This window comes from Nicotiana tabacum, chromosome 1, assembly GCF_000715075.1.
Source record: "Nicotiana tabacum cultivar K326 chromosome 1, ASM71507v2, whole genome shotgun sequence".
NCBI lineage: Eukaryota > Viridiplantae > Streptophyta > Magnoliopsida > Solanales > Solanaceae > Nicotiana > Nicotiana tabacum.
In genome coordinates this window covers 69,058,797-69,081,657 of record NC_134080.1, presented here as the reverse complement: position 1 = coordinate 69,081,657, position 22,861 = coordinate 69,058,797, and the positions used below count along the sequence as shown (strand labels likewise).

At 35.5% G+C, this 22,861-nt stretch overlaps 1 protein-coding gene across 4 annotated transcripts; it reads right to left on the bottom strand.

Moving 5' to 3' along the window:
* Positions 1–868: 868 nt before the first annotated feature.
* LOC107783536 (uncharacterized) lies at positions 869–8,612 on the bottom strand. Of its 4 annotated transcripts, none has more exons than XM_075251389.1 (7): positions 8,241–8,612; positions 3,971–6,089; positions 3,682–3,885; positions 3,426–3,512; positions 3,214–3,339; positions 2,674–3,102; positions 869–1,093 (listed from the first exon to the last, which is right to left on the bottom strand). In XM_075251389.1, the coding sequence occupies exons 3-6, from the start codon at positions 3,757–3,759 to the stop codon at positions 2,995–2,997; spliced, it is 399 nt and encodes a 132-aa protein (XP_075107490.1). In that variant the 5' UTR covers positions 3,760–3,885; positions 3,971–6,089; positions 8,241–8,612; the 3' UTR covers positions 869–1,093; positions 2,674–2,994. The 4 variants fall into 4 exon arrangements, with proteins under 4 accessions (XP_075107490.1, XP_075107486.1, XP_075107496.1 ...); XM_075251385.1 differs by having other exon boundaries at positions 3,971–6,134; positions 8,241–8,606; XM_075251395.1 differs by having other exon boundaries at positions 3,971–6,081; positions 8,241–8,599.
* Between the last annotated feature and the right edge of the window lie 14,249 nt (positions 8,613–22,861).

The following is a 22,861-nucleotide window of genomic DNA, read 5'->3' as shown; positions in this document are numbered from 1 at the left end:
TATCTTATTCAGATTGTCTTAGTATTTTATTTTCGGACTATGTTGTCCTTTCTTGTTCCTAGACGAGTTTGTAGTTGCTCATGACTGGTGACACCCCGATGTCGGACTTGTGTTATATTTCCGCACTGCTTGTTTAAAATTATATTATGGGATTTTAGTTAATTAATGGTTTTAAATGACTTCTTATGATTTTCTGGTTGGTTTTGGGTTTGTGTCGGCTGGCCTAGTTTCACGATAGACGTCATCACGACCGGGTCAGTTTTAGGGTCGTGACACATAATTACCCAATTATCTACATAATCAAGAATTATCTCAAATTACTTAAGTTACTACTCACACTACTGAAAAATTGGCCTACGGTAACACATGAAAAATCGTTTCCACAGACTGTATAGACCGTTCCATCAACCCCGTGCCAATAGGTCTATGGGAACGGTTCTTGCAGCGATTTTCGTCACTGTGGTTATAGATACGTCTATCACAACAATTTTCCCTTTCTCTGTTGGAACGATTATTTTTTCCAATTGGAACGGTTTAAAACCGTTCCTATATTGTGTATGCAACAGTTCTTAACTGTTACCATATTATTTAATGGAACACTTATGTAAGCTATTGTTACGGTTATGCATGGATATAACAACGGTTTCTTTAAGCTATCACAATGGTTTTATTTGTCTTGGAACAGTTTATAGATATTTTGGAACGGTTTATACGATCTATTGCAACGGTTTGTATTGTATAATGGAACGTCATTATGTCCTACTGCAACGGTTTTGGTAGGCTATTGTAAAAGTTCAGTTAAAACCAAAATATAGCACCTGTTATAAATAAATATTTATATATATAATAAATTATAATAACACTAAAATTTAAATAAATCATAAAATGAAACTATTAATAATATAATTTATCCATAAAGCAAATGTTCTATCCCAAATGCATAAGTTTAATACATTTCAAGAGAGTAAGTTTCAATAATATTGATAACAAAAGATTCCTATAGAACATTCATTTATAGCAATTCAAAATTCATTTCAAGTAAGGTCTAGTTCTTCACTTCCATCATCTTCTTCCATTTGTTGATCTACTCCACCTACAAAAGAGGATAAATAAAGTCATTACTCTTCACGAGAACTACTCGTTTCAAAACCAAAAATGGATTTTTTGATATAATTCAACATAATCTAAAAAATGTCAAAAACATGAATGATTTAAAAAATTAGTCAAGCTAGGCCATGAATTAACTCTAATCTTCTTTAATTTTCATTTTCATTTCATCATATATAAGAATAGAAGACAGTTCATTCTTCAGTTCTTATGAATGTTCATGGTAATTTTAGCAACCTCAATTGTTTCTATTAAGACATACATGCTGTTGTCCAAGGCATACCTCTTGTCCAAGTTTCAGACATAGTAATTCGAATAGAAGTTCTGACTATCTCTATAAGAAATTAAAATAAGATAAAAGGATCATATATAGCAGATCATGAAGACAGTTCATTCTTCAGTTCTGAAGACAGAACTTGGTACAAAATTCACCTCCTAATGTGGAGTGAAGAAAGCACTGAACTCACCTAGAAAAATGATAATCAACTACTAAATGATCTCAGAATCGAAAATTAACAAGAAAATCCAACTATTATCTTCCAAAGTTCAAATCTTTGCACTAAATTCAACCAGACAGAGACCCAATTCACTAGATTATATCCATAATAAAAACCAATCACTCTTTAATAGAAAACAATTCAATCCTAAGAATCAATGAAAAACCATAAAGAGCAGCACAACTAGTAAACTACAACAGTCCAACCAAACACCTACCAAACAGAGGCAACTTAATACCAAACATCATAAACTAGTAGACTACAGCAGTCCAACCAAACACTTGCCAAACAAAAAAACTTAATATCACTACCAATTAACAAATACCACTGCCAACACATAAAGAGCAGCACAACAAATTGAGGTAATCTTTTCGACACTCTAGTTTTGTAGTCTATCTCTGATTGAGGTAATCCATCATTATCATGGGAGTCTGTAATGTTTTGACTTCGGAAATGTCCAAATCATGATATTCAAATTTGCTATGGCAAATCATGCAAAAAGTCAAATTTTCTTAGGTAGCTGCTTTGAAGATTCCATGAATGTTGTACACGATCTGATACCGGAAAAGTGACAAAGCTCAAAGAAGCTTATGTTAAGGTAAATTTAATTGAATCCACACCCTGAAAGCCGAGTTAAGTTTATTTTCCTGCTCACTATAGGTAGTTATATTATTTTCTTGTGTTTCACTTTTCAAATCTGTATTTTCTGGAACTTTCACTGACCTGGATATTCTGGAAAATTTTGAGAAATGTATATTTGGCAAAAGAAATCTTGAGACTTTCAATTACAATTTGTTTCAGCATAGGAACTTAGAATTTATTTAAAAGCTATTACTGCAAGATAAAATTTTCCATTTTGGTTTTAGTTCCTTTTTGGATAACTTCTAACTCAATATAAATCAAACAAAGATCTTTCTGCAACTTTTGTAATCTTTGCAAATTTCATAGGCAAAGTAAATAACTATTTAGACTTTGTGAGAGAGAAAGAGAGAAGTGGTAGAAGAAGAAGCACAAGGAAGGAGGAGAAGAAGAAGAAATAGAAGATGTATAATATTTGGCAAGTACTGACCTTGATTGTTACTACCAGCAGATGGTCGATTGTTTAGTTGAACAGAAGCTTGTTGTGCAGAGGAAGCTTCTACGAACCTTAGCATGTCAGGATCAAGTCGCAATTCTGGGTTCAGACGCTAAAGTCGTGCGACGACGCTCATTGTAATATGTTGTTCCATAGCATCCTTTTGTTCGTTCAACTTTTCCAGCATTCTTTGTTGCATCCTCTCTTCCATTTCCTCCATTTTCTGCTGCATCCTCTCATTAGAAGCATCAGAAGATCCAAGATTTCCTATTTTCCCTTTTAAGACGGTCTTGGTAACCCCTCGTCCATACAATCTCACGCGACCGCGACCTGGATGTTCAGGTGCCATGACTGATGCAAAAGCATCAGGGAATGATTGCCATCTTGACTTTCTTGAGTTGATTGTAGTCTCTCCCTTCCAGCCTACAAACCAAATGCCAAATGCGAGAGAAAAGAGTTTAAGTATATAAAATTGAATCATTAATTAAGAATAGATAAATAATCACGGCAAACTTTAAATAAGAAATTTCTTACAATTTTACTAATCGTATTGTCATATGAGGTTTTGTATACTCGGTCAAGTTTTCTTTTTCTTGTAGCCACAAAGATGTCCTTACTTTGACAGAGTATCCGAAGTATCAGAGAGTTACTTCTTTTTGCCTAGTTACATGAAAACTAGTATAAGAATCTTTCCACGTTAAAGTTAGCAAGTTCATAATAAAAAAAAGAAAGAGAAAACATCAAACCTCGCGAATTAGAGCAAAAGGTGTTCTGCCAGCAGTGTGCGGACACTTCAACTTATTTTGATTCTCAGTATTGGTTTCGGACATTTTCTGCAAATAAATGAGTCAACCAAATAGCAACTTATTTCGATTTTCATGGTATTTTTAAAATATGCATGCAAACTATAGCTTTAGATGGAGTGCCAACCTACATTCCTTCACATAAAGTAAAACAAGAAACAAGCAGAGAATAGGTCACAGAAAGAATTGATGTAATTACCTTGTGAGGAGAGGAGTTCCAATATTTAAGAAGATCCTTAAAGTGAGATTCCGGAACATCTACTGGCCTGTTCTCCATTCAAAGCTCATCATTCTCATAGGCTTTAAAGTGGTTTGTCTTCAATTGATTCTTATACTTTCTCCAAGCAGTACAAATTGATTGAAAACCCCATGGTTTCGCCTCGTCAGGAATGTCATATTTTTCCTACATATTTAGTGCAATTGGATTAGTGTATTGAATATTGAATATTGGAAACTTCATACCTTGATATATGTTGGAAACTTCATACCTTGATATATGTTCACATATCCTCTTTTGTGTCTAGTTTTCTTCAATTAAATACATTAAGAGGACAAAAAGTCCCACTCCTTGCCAATGTGCCGAGGAAGCTACCCAACTCTTTTACAACTTCGTTAGTAGGACCAATGGGTTGAATATACTCATTTAGAATGACTCTTTTACGCTCCTTTCTTACATGAACCCTTGGCATTTGAGTACGCGCTCTTTTTCTTTTTCTTCACTTGCATGCGTTCAGAAATATTCGAAGCACACCTTTTTGGTAATTTAGCATTTTTCATGACAATACAAAATAAACTTTTCTCTTATGGTTCCATGTAGAAACATGATTTAGCCAAACTTATAGTTCCATCATTATTTATCCTTGGTTGTAACTCCTTTCGTATCCCCATTTCTTGTAAGTCATAGCGAGATTTTTCATGATCCTTTGATTTTCCATCTATTTTCAATAAAGTCCCAAGCAAACTATCACATATGTTTTTCTCAATGTGCATCACATCAAGATTGTGCCTCAATTTGTTATGCACCCAATATGGCAACTCGAAAAAAATGGATCTCTTTTTCCACGGACCCTTATCACTTCGAGGCCTTTTTTTCCTGCTCTTTCCAAAGATATTGTTGAATTCAAGTAGCTCTTCAAACACTTCTTCACCCGACAATGGAGCAGGTGCAGGTCTATGCTCCTCCTTACCAGATCTTCTTATCTCGTTGGAATGGATGATCACGAGGCAAAAATCTTCGATGGCCCAAGTAACACATCTTATGACTATGTTTGAGATATTGAGAACATGAGTCATAATTGCAAGTGGGGCATGCCAATCTCCCCTTAGTGCTCCATCCCGAAAACATTGCTAATGCTGGAAAGTCACTAACTGTCCACAGTAAGGCAGCACGCATTCGAAATGTTTGGTTGGTTTCAGCATCAAATGTGTCCATCCCAGTTTTCCATAGTTCCTTCAATTCTTCAACTAATGGTCGTAGGTACACATCTATATCATTTCCCGGAGATGATCCTACACATCTATATCATTTCCCGGAGATGATGGACCTGGAATGATCGACGACAACATTATATACTTTGGCTTCATGCAAATCCACGGTGATAAATTATAGTTCATTAACATAACATGCCACGTACTATAAGAAATGCTCATGGTCCGAAACGGGTTAAAACCATCACTTGAAAGACCCAATCTAACATTACGAGAATCTCTAGAGAAGTCTGAGTGCAAAGAATCAAAAGCCTTCCAAGCTTCCCCATCAGCAGGATTTCTTATACTCTCAGCATTGGGTCGTTCATTAGCATGTCATCTCATTGCAGCAGCCGTTTCAGGACACATGAATATCCTTTAAAGCCTAGGCTTTAAAGGAAAGTACCTTAAAACCTTTGCAGGGATTTTAGAGCTTGCTTTAGTCAAAGGACCAACACTTTTCCATCTTGAAGACCCACAAATAGAGCAATTATCGACATTCGCTTTTTCTTTCCAAAATAACATGCAATCATTAGGGCATGCATGTATTTTTTCATAATGAAGACCCAAATATTTTATCATGTTTCTAGCCTTGTTGAAAGATTCTGGTACCTGAGCAAAGGGAAATGCCTCTTTTAGCAACTCTAACAAATCTGTGAAAGCCACATTACTCAACCCATGCAAGGATTTAAGCAAGTACAACCGAATAGTGAAACTCAGTTTACTGAAATTTTCACACCCCAGATATAACTCTTGTTTTCCGTCCTCTAGTAATTTGAAAAACTTCTTTGCATCTTCAGATAGTCTTTCCTCAACTCCTTCTTCATCCCCTGCCTGACCCTCTATATTTCTAAATGCATCATGAAGTAGTCCATCAATATCGTCACGCATGGTAGATTCTTCATCATCATTGCTTGGATGAGGTGTATGTCTCAAGGAGAATCCTCCCCGTGGAAAATCCATTTGGTATAACCTTCAATAAATCCATGAACAACCAAATGATCCTCCACCACATTTCTATAATGCCAATAGCAATTCATGCACTTTTTGCAAGGGCATAATATTTCATTTCCTTGGGCGGCTCGTTCAAATGCCTTATCCAGAAAATTATTCACTCCACGAATATACTCATCTGTCCATCTCAAGAAATTCATCCAACTTTTATCACAATTATCCATAGATATCCTATACGATAAAAGTAAATCAACAAAACTAACCAAATAAACCAAAAGCATATTAATTTGACATTGACCACTGCTTTTAAGGGTGAAACTCAGAAAGTCACAAATAGTAAAGCAATTTTGGCATGAAAGGCAGAATTACTTTTCTGTAATGTAACATAATATTTTATGTTTTGACTTCTCTTACCATAAAGCAATTCTTCTAACAAAAGTAAAAAAGAAATCTTTTTTATTTGTTACATTGTCACATTCTTTCTAAATATTAATAGCAAATATCAGTTTCATTATTAACCATTTAATAAAGTTAAAAACATCGTTGGTTATCAAATTCCCGAATCTGCCGTTGATGCATATAACATAGTGCTGGTTCTAAAATTCAATAATTTTTTAATAAAGTTATACTTTACCCTGCAATTATTAAGATAGAACTAGAATTAGGAAAAAAAAGTGTAAAATATTTTCAAAAAAATTGACTATGGGAAAGAAGAAAGAGGATGAATCCCCACATCTGTTATAAGTGATTAAATTAATAACAGTAGGGGAGAGGATTGTTTTGATTAAATTAGTTATTCATTCTATGTCCCCACATCTGTTATATGTGATTCTCCCTCCTAATGGAGAATGAATAAAAATGAAAGACAAGACCCCCCGGGGAAAAGATCTGGCATAGAAAGATGCCTTTTAAAGTACCTTTCTGTATAATGAGGCTACTTGCTAGCAAAATACCAATAGATGATGTGAACATCAAACAACAGGAAAGCTCGAATCAAAGAGCAAGAACGCAAATCCCAACACTAAAAAAACAGAACGAATTGGTTGTGTTTTCTCAATGACTTCGAGTGACCTTTCATGTAAAATACAAAATACATATAATGATTCCAAACTCAAACAGCGAGTGTAGCCACAACTACAAGGACCGCATCACAGAAATAACTTAAAGTTTCTGGAAATTCTCGTTATGTTTAGGTTTATCTTGTTTCGTTTTTGTGTATCCTTTTGGGGGTCTGTACATTACTTTTTTACTGTTAGAAATCACCCATTTGTGTTTATCTGTTTTCCAGATTCCTGAAATTGCTATTATTCTTCCCAGGGATGATTTTCATGATTATCATCATCGACTGCTCTACACGAAGTCCGGCAACTACTCGTCAATATTTGTATACATGGACTGGTAACACTTGCCACATATTGCCTTAAATATTACTATCCTAGTGTCGTTTAACTAACAAAAAAATGTCAAGTTCTGGATTGGTTTAGATTGTGGTCTCTAGCTGTTCAGTATATGAATACATGTGACTCTTACCTAAAAGAGTTGTGCTTAACCTACCTTTCATAGCTCATAGACAGATACTATGAGCTAATAGTGAAAGCTGTATTTATGGTCAACCTGGTAAGATTTGTGCCATAGTTTCTGTTGGTTTAGTAGCTTAGCGGATTGTAAACTAATTCAATATTAAATGTATGATGGGCTTCCTTCCATCTTCCTCTATTATTACAACCTTATTTTAAACAATAGCACAGGGAACTTGTTTTCCCCCTTATGCAAAGGCGATGCCTGAAATTGGATAGCTTTTTTTTTACTTTTTATTTTTTGAAAAATTTAGAACCAGCCAGCCAGGAGTTGTTAATGTAAACTGGATAGATCAAAATACATTAGTTATTAAAATCTGTAAAATTGGTATATTTAAGAACTTCCTAAGTTTTGTATACCATGAAGAATAATTAGTCTCCTGCTATTTTTGGATTGAAAAAATTAAAAGACTGAATATAAATAGAGTACAAAACTTTTCATATGTTTATGTTACATAAATTGGTTAAACTAATTTTGCCATAGGTATAAAAACAAACTTAGACCCAAACTACCCAGCTTAATAGCTCATGCAACAGGAAATTCAATGTAACTTTCCAGAGAAATTTAGTTCAAATAAAAATTCACCGAAAGAAATTCTGACCCACGTTAGCCATACCGAAATGAAAATTAAACCCAAATAATTTGGGTTCAAAACGTCAACAGAAAGCAAGGAATCATATACACTGCTCACACCATAAAGCTTAAAGAAAAAAAGAACGATTACAGAAGATAATGCCCAATTTAGAAAAGAAAAATTACCTGAAGTTGATTTCTCACTAATTGCCTTTTAGGTCGAAACTTTCTCGCGATTGAAATATTTTCTTCACCTGTAATCGCTGCCTTTAAATTATTCCTCTGTTCTTCAGATCCTTCGAGTGAAACAAATGGATCCTGGGACTTTGGGCATTTGGGAGTTTTGGGCTAGCAATCGAGATCTGGGGATTTTTGGTTAACAAATGGATTTGGGGATTTGGGAATTTAGGACATGGGTTTCATCATCTTAATCACCTGTTCTTCAGATCCTTCGTTCAACATTGATTTGGGAATTTTTGGTTAGCAAGAGTTTGCTGGTGATTTGCAGGTGATTTGGGAGTCAGCGTCTTAGCGATGAGAGCATTGGAAGTGTCGACTGAGCAATTTTAATTTAGATATTGTATTTACCAAAATAAAATATATAATAAATAAAAGAAAAAACGGGTTATATTGCTGATATTTATTATGCATTTTTATGGTACTAATATATCGGCTCCTGTTGTTTTTTTTTTTTTTTGAGCCGAGTGTCTCCTGGAAACAGCCTCTCTATCCTTCGGGGTAGGGGTAGGGTCTGCGTACATATTACCCTCCCCAGACCCTACCTGTGGGATTATACTGGATCGTTGTTGTTGTTGTTGTTGTTGTTGTTGTTGTTGTTGTATTGGATGGTTTAGCAAAATTTAGGGGGGTAAGCGAGGAGGGAACAAAATACCCGTTCAGTTATTAAAAAAACTTGTAAAACCGTTACTACAAATAGGCCTATTGGGACGGTTCATAAAACCGTTCCTATAAAAAACCTATGGTAACGGTTAAGTGTCAACTAGAACGATTTAGTATCTAAAGTGTGCCCATTTCATCCAAATTCTATTGTAACGGTTGTAACTGTTACCGTATCTACTTTATTGCCACGGTTTTATAATCGTTGCCAGAACAACTGTTCCTATAGGCCTATTTTTCGGTAGTGTCACTTTTAACACACTTTGCACACCGTACTATTATGGTCATGTGGTACCTTGTATGGCACTAGTCCATAAATACCGGTATTATAGCTCGGACCATATTTTATCTCCAAATGTCAAACCTCGACGAAACTCATTTTCTTCTATTCGCTTACCCTCTCACCTTCACGAATTTAGTTATCACTTGTTTGAAATAGCATAGTGATTATAATCTCAAAATAATCTCATTCTTGAACTTATGTTGGTTAACTTACGACGAAACTTCAACGTACGAAAATGCGGGATGTAACATCTCATTTCCGAGCTTATATTAATTTACTTATGGCGTACTTCCACGTACGAAAACATGGGGTGTAACAGATGTAATGTCATACGATATTAGATAAGATTAAATAACCACATTCACCAGAATGTGCAAGTAGCACACATTAAGGACAAAATGAGAAAAGATCGCATGAGATTATTTGGTCATGTCTTGTGTCGACCTACATATGTACAGATCTATAGGTGTGAAATTCTAATGAGGGAATGTCTTAAAGATGGACATGATAGACCTAAAATCACACGGAAAAAAGTTCTCTTGAAAGACCATACAAATGTTGTGCCCAGGAAAAAGTTTCAAAATTTTATAAGGCCATTAATAGGTCTAACGTGTGCTAATTATATTTATTTGTATGTGAGTGTTAATTAATAATATGAAATATATCCCACGAACATAGTAACAAGTATACGAGGTGTATTTGAAGTGTTATAAGGCCTAAGGAGAGCCCTTGGGACAAGTCAAGGTGAAAATTACATGATAGACTAAAGTTCCAAATAAGCATGCACAAGACCTAACTTTAGACGAGCATATATATATATAAGGAGCTATGTAGTGAAAAACCTATCAAATGAAATATCTTCGAGTCTAGTTTCTAACACTTCAAATTGTTTGTCATTTGGACATTCCTACAAGAAGTTATGATCAAATTAACAAAGGCTGGCAGTGAAGTACTGCCATAGCATCCATGTTCGGGCTTGGAGGAGGAGTGAACTGGGGAAGTGAAGCATCCAGGCAGCATCTGAAACCCAAAAATTTAAGCCTATAAGTATAAGGTCGGGGAGAGAGACTATATTGAGCTTTTGGGGTTAGGGATCTTGAGGTCAAGAGGCAATTTAAGCTCAAATCAAGTCCGACCAACTAAGTTAAGTTGCTAATGATTTTTTGAGTTGAATCTTACTCAATATACATGAGTTCTAATATCATTCTTACATACAAATACTAGATTTCATCATCAAATCCTCAAGAACATAAAAATTACCAAAGTTGTAGTTTTTCAAGATTGATCTATCCGAGGTAATTCTAATGCTTCAAACTCGTCTGTTATGAGTTGTTAGAAGTATTTGTAGTATTTGTTACAAGTATTAGTGGTTGAAAGATTGGATTATAAAACTCTAGTTTATGACATGAATAGTATTTTAAGAAAACGAGAGAGAAATGAATAGTATTCTTGGAAATGAAATTGATGAATGCAATGAACCTATGGAATTATTTGTAAGCAAAAGTTGGAAGTGATCAACTAAGTAATCACCTGAATTGTATATTTTACAAGTGTTGATTAAGGAAGACGATGAATAGTAATTTGGTGGCATTGGGCAATTAATATAGTATCATTAATGACTTTGAATGGGTATTAAATTATAAGAATAAAGTTGAATAGGTTAGTATGCAAATTTATTGGGTGATTTGAGTTGTTGGAAGATTGTGGCAAACTTATGAGCCATAAATGAATATTGATCAATATTCCAGGTTATATTTTGATGTAATTAGGATATCTAATTGTAAATATCGACTTGTTGGTGATGTTTGACCATTTGAATCAACAATGGAACAATAGAAGAGAATTGAAAGCTTATGACTGTTTTTTTTAGCGTAAATAGGAAATTTATATTATAGCTAGATAGGGTTCAAAATATTACAACCATAGTTGGTGTCACTTAGGACACATTTATTACCATACCTTACTAGACTATTACGAGCACCATTACTTAAGTTTTCGACAAAAACTATTTCCTCCATTTGGTCCCTTCTCAAGCTTGATTCCACAAAAGGAGGCGGTTGAACAAAAACCTTTCTCTTAGTTGGTTGAGCCTCATTTTGTTTTGCCATCTGATGTGCTAGCTCATTTCCCTACCTGAAATTGTGCCTGAGGATCACGTCCTTCTTCTGGTGCATTAACGATCTGCATGCAATTACGATATCATTAAACATGTAGTTGCCTTCATTTATGCATTGTATTACCTGTATGCAGTCTGTTTCTATTTCGAGGGGAAATAGATTCCATTCCTGTGCAGTTGTGAGTCCTTCAAGGAGAGCTAGAAGTTCTGATTCCAGTGCTCCATTTGTATAAGTGGCTTTTGTGAAGCCTACTATCCAACTACCACTTGTGTTTCTGAATACTCCTCCCAGGCCAGTTGGTTGATTTTGTTATAGCTAGCATCAATATTAAGCTTTTACCAACCCTTGGGGGGCTTATGCCATTTTATATGTATAGATATCTCCTTTAAGGGGCTGTTTGTATTTTCCGTTAGGAGCTTGTATTCAAGGGTTCTTTGCATTATAAATTTTATGTTAATAGTGTTAGAGGTATTATTTTGGTTATTGTTATTTCTGTTAATCCAGGTATTCCAAAGGATGAAAGGGAAGAGGATGTTCCAGTCTAACAATGTGTTGCTTAGTTTAATGTTTAAATCTCTGACTTGTAGTAGCCAGTGGATATCATTTGTTTTATATCTTATTTGTCATCCCACACTGTCCCAATAAAACTTACAAGCGTTACAAATAAATAAAATGTGGAATAGTGATTCCTCTTCTGTTTTACAAATTGGGCACATATGATCAATGTTTATAGAGATGTGGGATAGATAGGCTCTACAAGGAAGTCTATTGTGAAGGAATTGCCACATGAAAAATTTGATTTTGTTTGGAAAATTCTGTTTTCATATCCAATCAAAGTCTATGCTGTTAGGTTTTGATGGCTCAATTAAACTATAGCACGATTTGATGGTGAAGATACCTTTGTTTGTTTTTGACTAGATGGGGATATCCCATTTTGGCCCATCTTTTCGAATCCTAACCTTAGATATATGGTGTTTTACAGTATCCGGGAGGGCTAGTGAAAGAGTATTGAAGTTCCAATTTTTTCCATCATGAAGATCTCTAAGTATTAATTTTTTATCTTTAATTAATAGAGGTCCCTCAATTAAGCTACGTAAGTTTGTTGCCTCAGGTATCCGGTTTGTGTTCCAAACATCCATGTTAGTGCCTAAATGAGGTGACCAGGTAATACCTTCCATATAAAAGAGTGATTTTTGATAGCTTTACTGTAGACATATGTGGTGGTAATTAGGTTTACCCAAGGAGTCGTAGTGTTTGCGAGAAGTCTCCATGCTAAACTTGATAACAAACTGATATTCTTAGTTTTTGCATCCTTAATACCTAGTCCTCCATTGGATTTAGGTTGGCAAATTGTAGACCACTTTATTAGGTGTAATCTTTTCTTTTCAATCGTAGTGCCCCAAATAAAGTCTCTTTGAATTTTGTCTATATTTTTAAGGATTTTTGTGGGGAGGAGTATGTATTGCATATAATGGTTTAGGACTGTATTGAGACAAGCATTTTCTAGGGTCGTTCTGCCAGCTATGTTTACAAACCTAGTTTTCCAATTTGCCAATCTGGCTCTCATTTTATCAAGGATAAAAACGTAGTCCCTAGGACGAGGGTTTTTTGTTAAGATTGGAAAACCTAGGTAGGTTCCAAAGGTATTACTTTTTTCAAGACCTAGGGTGGAGGCAATGTCCTTAGTGATGTTTGGTTGGCAATCATTGGAGAAGATAATTTTTGACTTAGTGGTATTTACATTTTGCCCTGAAAGATTGCAGAATAATCCTAGACCTATTTTAATTGCTTGGCAGGATGGGTTGTTTGCCTTAACCATAAGGGTTAGGTCATCTGCAAAAAAAGGTGAGAGAATAGAGGACTTTTCCTGCCTATTTGAATTGGATTCCAATTTCGGACATCCACTTGATGATTAATATCTAGAGAACATTTCCATGCAAAGTATAAAAATGTAGGGAGATATGGGGTCTCCTTGTCTAATGCCCCTACTAGGTTCAAAAAAGTTTGTGATTGATTCATTTACTAGAACCCCTATTGAGCTAGTGGTAATGCAGCTCATTAAGAGATTAGTAAATTTTGGTGGTTCAGTATATAAAGGAATATTCTAGTCGGTCGAAGGCTTTTTCAAGATCGATTTTTAAAATCAACTGGCCCCGTTTGCCTTTTAGTTTTTTAAAATTGGAGATTAATTCTTGAATAATAATCGCATTATCAGATGCTCTTCTATGCTTGATAAAGCTTGTTTGGAAAGGACTAATAATATGTTTTAAGTAGGGTTTTAAGCGATTTTCAAGGATTTTTTTTAATAATTTTGTAGATTGTATTACATAAGCTAATAGGTCTAAAAATTTTGACATTATTAGCATTTTGAAACTTAGGTATTAGGTCGAGATAAGTTTTGTTGATGTCACTAGGGATACTTTGAGTTTCAAAAACTTGGTGACAAAATTTTTTCACTGATTGGCCAATGCTATGCCAATATTTTTGGAAAAAGAAAGGGTGTAAACCGTCTGGTCGCGGGGCCTTAAAAGGCTTAAAAGAGAAAATAGCTCTATTTATTTCAATATCCATTAAAGAGTTATCAAGAGCACCTAGGTTATAATTATAATGACTGGGGGTAATTTTTTAATGTCAAACCAATTGGCGCTAGTATGAGAGGTAGTGAAAGCATTCCTAAAATAATTGCTAACATGGGCTGTGATTTTGCTATGGTCATTTAGCCAGTTTCCTGCCTCGTCCTTAAAGAAGGTTATTTTATTTTTTCTTTTCCTATTGGAGGCTGTTATGTGAAAAAATCTTGTATTAGCGTCCCTTTCATTTAACCACAATATTCTAGCCCTCATTTTCCAGTAATCTTCCTCCATCCTAAGGATATCATTATAATCCTTTTTCAAGTTATTCTCTATTTGTTGTAAAAATAAACTATTTGTGTAATTTACTAGATTTTGGATTCCTTGGAGTCTAGCAAGGATTTTCTTTTTTTTGGCATTAAGGTCCGCAAACGTACTTTTCTTCCAGGTTCTAATGGTTGTCACAAAATTTTCACTAGCCTTGCAATCATTGCCTTCCTAATGTCTTTTTACTATATTTTAGAAATCCGGGTGTCTACTCCAAAACGTTTCCAATCTAAAGGGTTGTTTATAATCTAATCTACTTTTAGGGATTAATTCCACCAACAAGGGATTATGGTCGGAATACGTTTTAGGAAGGTGAATAATCGAGCAGTTAGGGAACAAATCAAGCCATTGCTCATTTGCTAAGATTTTATCAAGTCTTTCCATTATTAGTCCTCTATTTAGATTTCTATGATTTGACCATGTATACTTACAACCCTTATAGCCAATATCCATTAGGTTATAGTTATTGATTTTTTACCAAAGAAATTACTTCTATTGTTGTTAACCGATCTACCCCCAAATTTTTCATTCGCACACATTATATCAGTTAGGTCCCCCTTACCATCCAAGGTCCTTTATAGGAGTTATAAATGCTTTCTAAATTTTCCCACATATTATTCTTATCATTTTTATCAGTGCTAGCATATATAAAAGAGAAGAGCCAGGATGGGCGAGTAGGAAGTACCTCTATAGTAGCATGTATTTCCTGATTTCTTCGGACAAAATTCTGGACAGTGATGACATTGTGGTTCCCCATTACAACCATTCCTCCTGCTTGACCTTTTGATGGAACCTCAATCATTTCTGAGAAACCAAACTCTCCTAGCATTCGTGCATGGTTAGCCATCCTAGTTTCCAATAGAGTGGTCGTGCAAGGCCTATGAGTATCTACCATTTCTCTGAAAGTCCTTCTAAACTCATCGTTGTTCCCTCCCCTAATGTTCCATATTATGAAGTTAGTTGGACGATTCATGGATAGGTTCAGTTGTATGTTTGCTGGATCCCCATTCTTCCTCCCTCTTTCTTGGAACACAGGTTCCTCTTGAGTGATGGGACCAGAATCATGGTTCGATTGCCCACAGTTGGGTCTTGGGAAGGCCTAATATCCATTGAGCACTTGTACAGTGCTAGTGAACAGTTGAGTACATGCCTCTTCTCTTGCATCTCCATGAAGAGAAAAACTTTTACCTCGTTTATGCTTGGGAATTCCAAGATTTGTTCCACTCTTGGGAACAATGGGTCTCCCATTTCCTCCTCTGGATCCTCTTCTCCTTCTGCCTCCTGCATATTCTGTGGTTGGAGTACTGGAGGTTGTTGTTCCACTGGTGGTTCTTGGTGGACTTGGGGATGGGGAGGGTTCTCCCAAGGCATAAAGATTGGATTCAAGTGAGTGAGGGTTTCTGGGGGAAGAATGGCATGTCTATGTGAGGGTTCTGTGGCTGCATGAGGTTGAAATGGGGTGGTATATTCCATTGATTCATCATTGCATGTAACAGATAGGGGCTCATTGATGGTGCCAACGGGTTTAGTATATTGTTTCACCATACTTGGTTCAAGTAATTGTTCATCGCGAGTCTCATTCCTTCGGATATAATTTGAGCAAGGTAATGTGTGTTGTGGAGAATGATAATGGATTCCTGTCCATTTATTTGGACATTGAATGACATTGCATGGCCCAACAACCCCACTTCCATCCATGAGAGTGGTTGGTAATCCTGGTTTTGAGGTGGTTGGACTAGGATTATTTGTGGATTTTCCAATTGGGGGTGGGGCAGGGGGTTGATTCTCCATATTCTGGACTCTGTGTTGCCTCAGGATCTAATTAGCTTGTGCCTTCTTCTCAAGGTGGATGGTATTCTTGGCATTTTCCAGAGGAGGATCGAGGTTTCTTATAGAGGTATTTTTGGGCGTGATTTTTTGATTGTCAGCTGGAGTATTGGGAGATGGGCTAATGATTGGCAGATCAATTTGCATGTCTAATGTGTGGAGTGGCGTATTATATTGACCAATATCCTTTTTAGATTTTGCATGGGTTGAGTTCTTGAGTTGAGATGCCATTTGTCCAGAATGGGTGGAAGGGGTTGGTATTTGGATGGCATGCTCAAACTCTTCATTACCAAGAGCTATTTTAGTCATTATGTTAGCAGTTGTTTGGGTTATAGAGTGATTAGTATTGTTTTGGTCATTTGATTCGTTAGAATTAGCGGTGGTAGAGTCCCTAGTATTGATATTAGTAACAATAATTATATTGTTAGTGGAGTTTTCCTTCATGGCATTAGGAACTTTAGTAGTATCCATTGACACGTGTGTATTGGACATGTCCAAGCTGTCCAAAGAAGCTTCCAAAGGATTATTATTGTTTAAAAAAACTTTTTTAGTAAGATTAATATTTTTATTGTCGCACCTCCTTTTTCCGCCCCCGCGAGGGTGCAAGGGAATTTTCTCCAATTAAAGGACAGTCGAAACGAGATTTGTTTGTTTGTTTCAGAGTCGCCACTTGGGAATTTTAAGGCGTCCCAAGTCACCGGTTTTAATCCCTGAATCGAGGAGAATATGACTCTATCTATTTAACAGTCTGCGCACCATAAATCCGGATACGGAATTCTGTTAACCCGGGAGAAGGTGTTAGGCATTCCCGAGTTCCGTGGTTCTAGCACGGTCGCTCAACTGTTATATTCGGCTTGATTATTTTGATTTGTTAAATACATTTTTATTGCATGATTTTATTGTTACCGCTTCTATTTAGATTTAAAGACCCTTCTTTGAATCGAATCACGCGTACGTATATTCGTGTTATAAATTATATTTTTTTAAAACATGCGGAGTTGTGTCACGCGCACGTGTACACAATAATATAGATAATATTTTTATTAAAATAATCATTTTTCGAAATTATGCTTTAAATAAAATCAAAAACATTCGCCCTTTTGGTATAATTAAGTAGTGAACCTCACATCTCGGGTTTTTATGAAATTAATAATGATATTCTCCGAGAAATCCCTTTTATTAAATATTCGATCGAAGTCACGCGAACGCATAATCCGAACTGCTTTTAGAAATATAATTAGGTTATGCGAACGTATCCCTAATCACAAAAATATTCTTGATGGTAGTATAAATTTTCCACAAATTGTTTATTACATCCATACATTTTTATGTGAAAGTCATGAGAAATAAATATTCTTCTAGTCTCTAAATTCCTTAAAAAGAATTTACAATTTATTGGACGTTGATCGCAATTTATATTTTTTCGCGTATGAATTATATTCCTCAAACCATTCGAATTTGAGGAGTAAAATAAACAACGTGTGATTAATACTACCATTTAGTGAATACAATATTTGCCTACCCAAATAAACAACGTGCAAATTACGTATAAAAATTGGGAAAGAGTGGATGTAAGAAAGGAAGTGATATTTTTGAAGAATTTTCATTATTCTATTTGTAGCAAACGCTATTTACACATTTTTGACTTAAAATGTTACAATTTATAAATCTCATCTTTCTTTTACACCACTTGTTTTTAGTCCGAGGTTATAATTATTTAGTTATTTTTTGATTACGAAGATTGAGTTTGAGATAAACACTAATTCTACCTATGCGAATATTTACAAACACTAACTCTATATTTTGTAAAAAAAATCATCGACATTATTTCATACATTAAAAGAAATGAGTTGATCGCGTTCCTAAAATAACTATGCCATTTGTTATTAAGAAAGAGAACTAATCTACCAATTGATTTAATAAGACGACATCATCTAGCTTTAAACAAAATTGGATATTTGACAAAATAATCTAGTAATGTAATTTTTGGGTATTTCCGTACTATTCTTTACTTAGCTAACAATATCACAAGATTTAATTAATGGCCAATTTTCTGCAATGTTCCTTATCTCAACAATTTAAACAGTAAATGTCATCACTAGTCCTCAAAACATATAAGATTATCGTGGAATTTACTACTCCAGAAGGTTAATTAGTTAACAGTTTATCATGTCAAGTATAATACTATATTAACCAACTAAAACAAAACTGAAACTTAAACTAATAAAATTTAAATGAGTAGAAGACATCCTTATAATTCCAAACTTCATTTACTTGCCATGTTGAAGCTTTTCATGCCATGAATTTAAAATATATACCTGATATTGGAAGCAAAAGAAAATGATGATGAGAATCAGCAGCAGTAATAACAGTACAATAGCAACAACTGCCCAGCAACAGTAACAACCCAGTAACAGACCGGTGGAGTAGTAATCCCAAAAACAAAATCTTTAAGCTTTAAATGAAACAACAACCATTAATACTAATTTCAAACAAAGAAAGAAAGCAGTAGATTTTTTTTAGTTTTATTTTATTTTGAAAGCTTAAATCTTTTTCGGAATTTTTCTCTCTTCTATTCTCTGTCCGTTTTTTTCTCTCTATCTGTGTGTGTATTTTTTTTCGTATCTCTCTCCCTATTTCTGTTCTTGTCTTGTGTTCAAGACTTCATATATATAATCCCATCCCATAAATCTTTTAATCAATTAAATCAATACTTTTTCTCTACCCAACCCATTATCTTTCCACTCATCCCCATTACATTAAATAAACATATCACACCACCCCATTATATTTTGTCTCCCATGCTTCATTTAAAATAATGCAAGATTCCCCCTTTAAATTAAATCTTGTTCCCCCTTTATATTAAACAACTATATCACAACCCACCCCATTTTATTTTGTCCCACATGTTTCAAATAAACAATTTCAAATGTACAATTTTTAAACTACCCCTCACGACCTTACTGAAATTACCAAACTACCCCTGAACGTACTACAAATTTACCAAACTACCCATCAGCTATAACACATCAATTAATCAAACTTAACCAAAATATAGACAATATGATCAATTCTAACAATGTTCAAACAACAATATGAACACGGATGAACATCATAACAACAATATCACATGAACACGATTTTAACAATATTTCAACAACAAATCACATGAACACAAATTGAACAACAAAGAACAACTAAAATTTGATTGAACAATATTTTAGCAACAAACAATCCTATTTTCGGATTCAACAACTACAACAAACAAGTATATTTAGATTTCTAACTTCAATCATATTGAACTTAAAATCAATTCTAACAACATTACAACCAACAATTCCTATATTAAACTTTATGAGATAAATTCAAGAAATAATCACAAATGGTAAACAAGAAATTAAGCTATACAAATTTCGGATTCAAGAACAAACAAACAAAATATGAACATGAATTAAATCTAAAAATAAAAACGATGGATTCAAATGATTAAAACCAATATACTTCCCTTATTACAACTAAATTCTTTAGACAAATAACAAGATCGACGAAGAAACAATTATGAACTTAAACTTGAACTTAACAATATTAACAATTTCTAACAATACATAAACACATGAAACAAATTGAAGAAATAGTTAATTAAATTTCAATTTGAATCTAACAAACATCAAACTAACAAATATTCACTTAAACAATAATACAAACATGAAATGAATATGAAAACAACTAATTAAACTTCTATTTTAAAATCTGAAAATTAATTTAACAAACAACATGAACATGAACAAAACCAAAAATCAAATATCTAACCATAGACATGAACAAAACAAACATTCGCCGATTTTAGATTCGAAAAATATCAAAACAAAATACGGACAAACATAAAACTCAAAATCTACTAACCGGATCGAACGACATACGTACGGACTGTTTTGACGACCCAAGCATCGAGCGAATGACGATGAACTTGGATGGAAACAATCTGTCCGGAAACGAATCTCGCACCAAGATAACTTGACGCCGAAGACGACCACGAACGGACGACCAAAGAAGGTGGTCGCTTGGCATCGTTTAAAAACGAAAAATGGCAGCCCGTCACAAGCAGAAGGCAACAGCAACTCGATTAGCGAAGAAGACGCATCTACGGCAGCCATGGATGGAGGTCGAAGCTCGAGCTTTGACGAAGAACGGAGAAGATGAAAGCAACCACCATGGATTACGATGGCAGAAGCTGTGACGGGCAGTCGCGGGGAGCTTGGTGTTGAAGATGATGAGCGCGATGCAGCAGCTCGGAGACAGAAGTAGTCGCGGAAATCTCAACTGTGAGCTTTCATGGTGGAGCTCGACGGATTGGTTGTTGGTTCGGTCGCGTTTGGAGGTCGTTTGGTTGAGCCGGGGTCGTGAGGGTGACGTGCGGGTTTGTGTGTGAGTGTGACGTTGGGCAGCCATGGTTAAGCTTTGAGGGGGAAGCCATGGATGACCTTGGAGAAACTTGAGGAAGAAGAAGAAGATAGGAGGGGGGCGGATGACTTCTTAGTCTTTTTTAGGGTTTTTTCTTCTTTTTTCTTTTGTTTTGTGTTGTAAAATGTAAGACAAGAGGCCCAAATTAAGTTAGACTTGGGCCATTTTTTGGGCCGGTGGCTCGAAATCGAAGAAGAGGCCCAATTCCGACTTTCTTTATATTTTCGCTCTCTTTTCTTCTTTTATTTCTCTAAAACTAAATTATAAAAAATACTTAAACTATTATTAAGAACTAAATTAAGTTATAAAAGCGCAAATTAACTCCCAATAACAATTAACGCACAATTAAGTAATAATTAAGCATAAAATTGTATATTTGGACATTAAATGCTAAAAATGCAAACGATGCCTATTTTTGTAATTTTTAATTTTTTGTAAACAAATTTAATTAGTAACAATTATAGAATTAAATCCTACATGCAAATGCGACATATTTTTGTATTTTTTTATTAATTTAGCAAATAAACACGCACAGACAAATACAAATAATTATTCAAAATATCACAAAATTGCATACCAAAGAAAAATCATTTTATTTTTGAATTTTTTGGGAGTAATTCTCATATTGGGCAAAAATCACGTGCTTACAGCTGCCCCTCTTTGCCCGAAGACACGAAGGGTTTTCGTGCAAAGATAAAGCGAGCGATTTTTTGCCCATCCGAGTTTTCCGTTGAAGCATTTTTTTTGAAAAAGATTTGACCGAACCTTTGCTTCAAAGGTTTCCTACATATCCTGGGCTAAACAGGAATCAGGTCAATGTAGTTCGGAAACTTTGGTAGTTGGGACTACCGTTGGACTGCACTGTTACTGTTGTTGCATGCTATTACTATTGCTTACCGATCTCCTTGTTACACCATGCTTAAAAGAAAACAAGAAGTTAAGCTATACTGCAATTTTTCTTGTTGCCTTGCTTTCTTGTCTGCTTGCATTTTTTCCGGTGCTTTTCTTCTTTTTGACACATGCACTTGAGTTTGTGCTGTGACCTCTTGTTGCAACCTTCTGCTTCCCGGTGCCGGGGAATTTTATTGTTTCCTGCCGGGGATTCCTATTTTAACCCTCTGTTTTATTGTCCTATGACTTGATCTTGAAATGTATGCCTCTGTTGTATGGGCGGGCTCCCAACTTCAATACTTGAAAATTTAAAGACTGAAATGTATGCCTCTGTTATCTGGGCGGGCTCCCAACTTCAAATAAACAACTTTTGAAATAAACGTCATTCCTTTCTTCAAGCGGGCTCCTGACTTCAACAACAACTTCTAAAATAAAATGCCTTTCCTCTCTTCAGGCGGGCTCCTGATTTCAACAACAACTTTGAAAATAATCGTCATTACTCTTTTCAGGCGGGCTCCTGACTTCAACAACTTTTAAAATAAAATCCTATTCGAGGGCGGATGAACCCGAAATATCCTATTCGAGGGCGGATGAACCCAAAATATCCTATTCGAGGGCGGATGAACCCAAAATATCCTATTCGAGGGCGGATGAACCCAACAATATCCTATTCGAGGGCGGATGAACCCAAAATATCCTATTCGAGGGCGGATGAACCCATTATATCCTATTCGAGGGCGGATGAACCCAAAAATATCCTATTCGAGGGCGGATGAACCCAAAATATCCTATTCGAGGGCGGATGAACCCAAAATATCCTATTCGAGGGCGGATGAACCCAAAATATCCTATTCGAGGGCGGATGAACCCATTATATCCTATTCGAGGGCGGATGAACCCAAAATATCCTATTCGAGGGCGGATGAACCCATTATATCCTATTCGAGGGCGGATGAACCCAACAATATCCTATTCGAGGACGGATGAACCCGAAATATCCTATTCGAGGGCGGACGAACCCAAAGTATCCTATTCGAGGGCGGATGAACCCAAAATATCCTATTCGAGGGCTGATGAACCCAACAATATCCTATTCGAGGGCGGATGAACCCAAAATATCCTATTTGAGGGCGGATGAACCCATTATATCCTATTCGAGGGCGGATGAACCCAAAAATATCCTATTCGAGGGCGGATGAACCCAAAATATCTTATTCGAGGGCGGATGAACCCAACAATATCCTATTCGAGGGCGGATGAACCCAAAATATCCTATTCGAGGGCGGATGAACCCATAATATCCTATTCGAGGGCGGATGAACCCAATATATCCTATTCGAGGGCGGATGAACCCAATATATCCTATTCGAGGGCGGATGAACCCAAAATATCATATTCGAGGGCGGATGAACCCAGAATATCCTATTCGAGGGC